At 37.9% G+C, this 4,939-nt stretch overlaps 2 protein-coding genes across 2 annotated transcripts in view; both read left to right on the top strand.

Moving 5' to 3' along the window:
- Window positions 1–2,493, top strand: part of CBG06829 — a gene marked incomplete at both ends in the record, with an annotated part of 5,839 nt that extends 3,346 nt beyond the window's left edge. Inside the window, 4 exons of the mRNA XM_045244353.1 lie at window positions 1–749; window positions 798–1,278; window positions 1,471–1,618; window positions 2,340–2,493. The exon at window positions 1–749 is cut by the window's left edge and continues 340 nt beyond it. Of these exons, the coding sequence (XP_045093321.1) occupies window positions 1–749; window positions 798–1,278; window positions 1,471–1,618; window positions 2,340–2,493 (1,532 nt within the window). The remainder of the gene's footprint in view (window positions 750–797; window positions 1,279–1,470; window positions 1,619–2,339) is intronic.
- A 350-nt stretch (window positions 2,494–2,843) lies between these two features.
- Window positions 2,844–4,939, top strand: part of CBG06830 — a gene marked incomplete at both ends in the record, with an annotated part of 6,503 nt that continues 4,407 nt past the window's right edge. Inside the window, 4 exons of the mRNA XM_002642382.1 lie at window positions 2,844–2,904; window positions 3,089–3,226; window positions 3,274–3,368; window positions 3,513–3,626. Coding sequence (XP_002642428.1) covers window positions 2,844–2,904; window positions 3,089–3,226; window positions 3,274–3,368; window positions 3,513–3,626 — 408 coding nt within the window. The remainder of the gene's footprint in view (window positions 2,905–3,088; window positions 3,227–3,273; window positions 3,369–3,512; window positions 3,627–4,939) is intronic.

Raw genomic sequence — 4,939 nt, 5'->3', positions numbered from 1 at the left:
GTTACAGTATTCTTCATGAACAAGCAGCTAGTGCAGATCCAATAACTGAACGGATTACAATGGAATCTGTCAAGTATAGAGATCCAAATTTCCTTCGAAATGTTCTCCATTGGCTTGCTGCCAATTCAACAGGTAAAGATGAATATTTGTTGGCAAAAGAGGCGAAAGAATGTATTGATGCTGGAGCAAATGTAAATGAAATGGATTCAAAAGAGGATACTCCATTGATGTTGGCAGTCAGATCAAGAAGAATTCGAATGGTTCTACACATGTTGAAGGCTGGAGCAGATCCATCGATTTATAATAAATCAGAGAGAAGTGCACTTCACGAAGCAGCTGCAAATCGGGACATTCGAATGATGAAACATCTTCTAACTGACAAAAGAATCATTCGAGATATCGATGAATTGGATAGAAAAGGAATGACTGCTTTGATGTATATTGCTGAGAGAGAGGGAGATGAACAAATTGAAATGGTTAAGATGATGATGGCAAAAGGAGCAAAGATTGATTATGATGGAGCTGCCAGGAAGGATTCAAACATTTATACAGGAAGGACTGCTCTTCATTACGCGGCTATGGTTGATAACCTTCCGATGGTTGAGTATTTGGTTTCTCAAAATGCGAATAAGGATAAACAGGATGAAGAGGGAAGAACTCCAATTATGTTGGCAGCTAGAGAAGGGCATTCAAGGACTGTCATGTTTTTGGTTCACAGTGGAGCAAGTATTGAAGCAGTCGATGCATTGGCAAGTAATTTTTGCTTGTCTAACATTTTATAATCTTTTCTTTTTCAGGACAATGACGCTCGTCAATTGGCTATCTCCAGGCATAACCATTATATTGTTCAAATCCTGGACAGTAACCATCCACAACCTTTCGAACACCACCAAAAGAAACCGAATCGTCCAAAATTGATCAAAAAGAAAAATGAATTGAAGAAAGTGGAAGAGAAACGATCATCTAACGAAATCGTCACTGTTCAAAAAGAGAATGTCTCTTCTAAACAAGAATTTGGAGATTCTGGAGCATCCACATCTTCTGGAAACTTCTCAATGACTCCTCCTTCTGAATCGACGTCTTCTGGATCTCCTCATGGTTCTATGGGATCCGACTCATGCATCGCTTCTACGTCATCTGAAGGATCTAGACCATCGGTTTCTCCGGTTGCTCATGAAAATATGAACCATGCAATGATGAACCCAATTCCTCCAGCTCCTTATTATCCGGAACCGTTTGAAGCAATGTACGATTACCCGAACTACAATACGGGATACAGTAATTGGATTCACAATCAGAACTACAATTTTAATAGTCAATTCAATTATTAATCTTCAATTTTGGTTATTTCAAATTAAAAAAGTAAGTTTCGGTTGAATTTAATAATTTTTCTAACGTTATTTGTATTTTCAGATCGGTGATTTTTCAAATCTTCTGGTGATAACAAATATTGTGATTGTCTGTTCCCAGCACAAAGCCAGAAGGCGGTTTCCCCACGATGCCATCAGAAGAATACTACCATCCTTGCCACGTGGAATCGGAAATTGCTACGGGACGGAGTTCAGGATTGTCTGGAAGATTTCAAAAGCTTTAATTGTTGCTTTAACTTTGTTTTTAGGTTAATTTTTTTAAATAAATTATCTATTCATTTTACAAAAGTTGTATTTTTGGGGCGGGATTTTGATACCTTTTAAAAGAACCGAGATAAGAAACCCAAAAAGCAAGTAAATGGGCAGTTTCCTATTAAAGGTAATGCAGTATATCCGGAAATGTCCAAACTCAATAAATGCGAGAGATCCTGATGGGAAATGACAAAAAAAGCTGCTACATAAATGCGGCTTCTAAAATTCAGAGCTCACATAAAGACGGAACGTTCCTTTTGAAAAAATCCTACATGAACAGATTCATGAAAAAGTTTTTTTGCTCAAAATTATAGGCTCATATAACGCCACACTCCAAGATCCCATGTACCCTCTGAACCGATGTACCCTAACAATAAGAACTCGATGTACTCTTTTTCGAAGTATTCTTGAATCCTGGGTCCCACAAACATCATGACGTTCATGCTGCTCGTTGTTATCACCACACGAGTCATACTACGCGAAAAAGTTAAAATTTTGAGCAGCATGGAATGTAGATAGATTTGCCAAAACTAATTTTATGGGAAATGGCCTGTCCCTTCCCGGATACCGTATATCCTCCCCACCACACCTTCGACCTAGTCAAAATGTATCTTTCCATTGGTTGCGCAATCGAATTGTGCATTACCGGGGTCAATCTACTAAGTTGGAAGAGAGCACCGTTGCGCAACACACCGAAAATCAAGAAAAACCTTTTAGGATGGCGCCTGGTGGAAGACACATCCACACATACATATACATGGGTCCTCTGTCTGGCTCTGACTCTCGTTATAACTTGTTCTACTCTAACGTTTCGATTCTTCTTTCAATTTTTCATTGGTCTTTTTCCAGACAAACGTTTAACCGTTTTTAATCTTTATAACTTTCAGTAAACTCAATTAGCATTTGAGTAACGTTCACTGTTTATCCTAATCATCTGCTCTCTCAAGCTCTATCAAACTCCGCGAGATGTCGTAAACCTATCCGATGACATCCGAAATTTTCCGCCAGAGAAAGCCGACGTCTTCTCCGAACTTCTTCGACGAGCAGAAGCCAAGATGCGATAACAGATCGTAAAACATAATAGAAACAAATTGAGCAGATGAGGTGCGGTGAAAAAAGGGCGGGGCATTGAGACAAAGGAGATCCAGAAAGAAGACAGTCGGGTAGCACATTCTTTCATTATACCACTTCCATTTTAAATCTTCAAATATACTTTCGATAATGTCTGTTCCACTTGCCGATTCTGAACAAGAATCTTCAGATACAGAGAAAAAAGAAGAATGTGAGTTTCCCTTAAAAAAAACATAGAATAACTTCGCTTTTCAGTTCCTTGCCTGAATTGTGGCCAGGTTTACGCTTCTAAAAGAAATCTTGACTTTCATCAAACCACGAAGCAAGGCAGATGCGCTCCAAAAAACTGTTAGTTATCATTACAAATTTCTTCAAACTATTTCATATCATTACAGTCCAATGCGAGTTCTGTGACAAGAAATTCGTTAGCAGAGGTTCCTGGAACATTCACCGTTCTTCTCTTCACGGAGCTCCAAAGATTTTTTCAGAGCTTGGATTGAGAATGGAAGCGACGAGACAGTTCTCGGAGAAGAGTTAGTTTTATAGTTTCAGTATCACAATTCAATTATCAATTTTACAGGTTATTGCGCTTTGTGTGGAAAACCATATAGTGGCGAAAGATCCCTCAAGCAGCATTTGAGAACTGCTCATGAAGTAAGCAGCAAAAATCAGAAGGTGAGGATTTTGGGCCAAAAATTGAAGAAACATTCTACGGGATTTTATAGCTTAACAGGATCTCATAGCAGTCATGACATTTCGAGATAAGCACTAGAAAGTCGTTCGCAGTCTTCGATAACCGTTGATAGTGTAATCCTTTAGGTTTCTTCGCTCCCAAAGGACTCACAAAACGAGAAACAATGCACAGACGAACTCGATGAATTTGCAGCAGAGTTGGTGACTTATATGAAAAATCTTGAAGATGCCAAAGCTTCAGTGAGTCAAAAAAAGAAAATCTAGCGAAATTTCTCGAAATTTCCAGAGCCTTGCAGCGATTTCACCTGATGGAAGCGCCATTTAGAATCCACTTCGAAGGGTTGTTGTAGATTGAAAATCAAATAATATTCAATTTCGTCTGACATTCCAGAGTCTCTCTATTATTTTCTCTAATCGAAGCTCTACCGAAGCTCGTCATCATTCCATATTCACCATTCTTTTTTTTTGTTTCTTCTCTTATCTTAATTTTGTTGTCTTTCTTATGTATCTCCCTATCCCAACTCAACTGAACATGTTATTTTCTTATTCTTTCCCATCTGCTCTTCCACCCATCTTTGATTTCTCACCTAGATTTTGTCATTTTCTAATAAATCTCACATTAATCGTGAGATACAAAACCCCATTAATTGCAAAATTAGAAAATGTCATGGGATAAGATTTGATATGGGTAGATTTAACAATTTTTCTTAAAATTCCGCACCAACTCCAGAGCTTTAGATCTAAATACCTCCGAGCTGGTCGTCGTTTAGCAAATTCTATTTCACATTAAATAACTTTTTCTCAGCCGAATGCTATAGGTCATGTCTCATAACATCATACCCGATTTACACAATTCCCTGATAAGATTTGATATGGGTAGATTTAACAATTTTTCTTTTGTTGCTTTTTTCTCATCCTAATTCTGTTATTTTTCTTTTGCCCCTCCCTACCCCAAGTCAGCAGATCGTCTAATTTTCCCCTCATTTTTTTTCGAAATCTGCTCTTCCACCGTTTTCTAATCTCTCACCTAGATTGTGTGATTTTCGAAAAATTCTCACATTAATGATGAGATACAAAACCCCATTAATTGCAAAATTAGAAAATGTCATGGGATAGGTTCAGAGTGACACCAAAAAAAGAGAAAAGAAGAGAATCTGTTTGCCTGTCGTTATGTTTTTTGAAACTTGAAAATGAACTGAGTCATAGATATCGAGGTTGTTGTGGGTAATTTTTTAACGAAACTGTTATTCAAAGAAGAATACATTTTGAAAAGGGGTATGTGTATCGGAGCAACGAGTCGAATGCCAAAAAATGGAATGAAACAGTCGATTTGGAGAATATCGAGGAAAATTCGGTGGAAAATAATGAACACAGCGAACAACACAGGTGATTCGCGAACAATCCGTTACGGACGCTCAGCTTTCCGTTACGGACGCGCGGTTAAATAGGAACCGTATACGGACCACAGCACATTATTTTTTATTATTGAAAACAAACAATTTTTTTTTTAATTGAAAACCACAGCACATTATTTCGTATTTCTCCGTATTCTG

The sequence above is a fragment of the Caenorhabditis briggsae genome (genome assembly GCF_000004555.2).
Source record: "Caenorhabditis briggsae complete genome, chrIII, whole genome shotgun sequence".
NCBI lineage: Eukaryota > Metazoa > Nematoda > Chromadorea > Rhabditida > Rhabditidae > Caenorhabditis > Caenorhabditis briggsae.
This window is presented reverse-complemented; position numbering and strand designations above follow the sequence as displayed.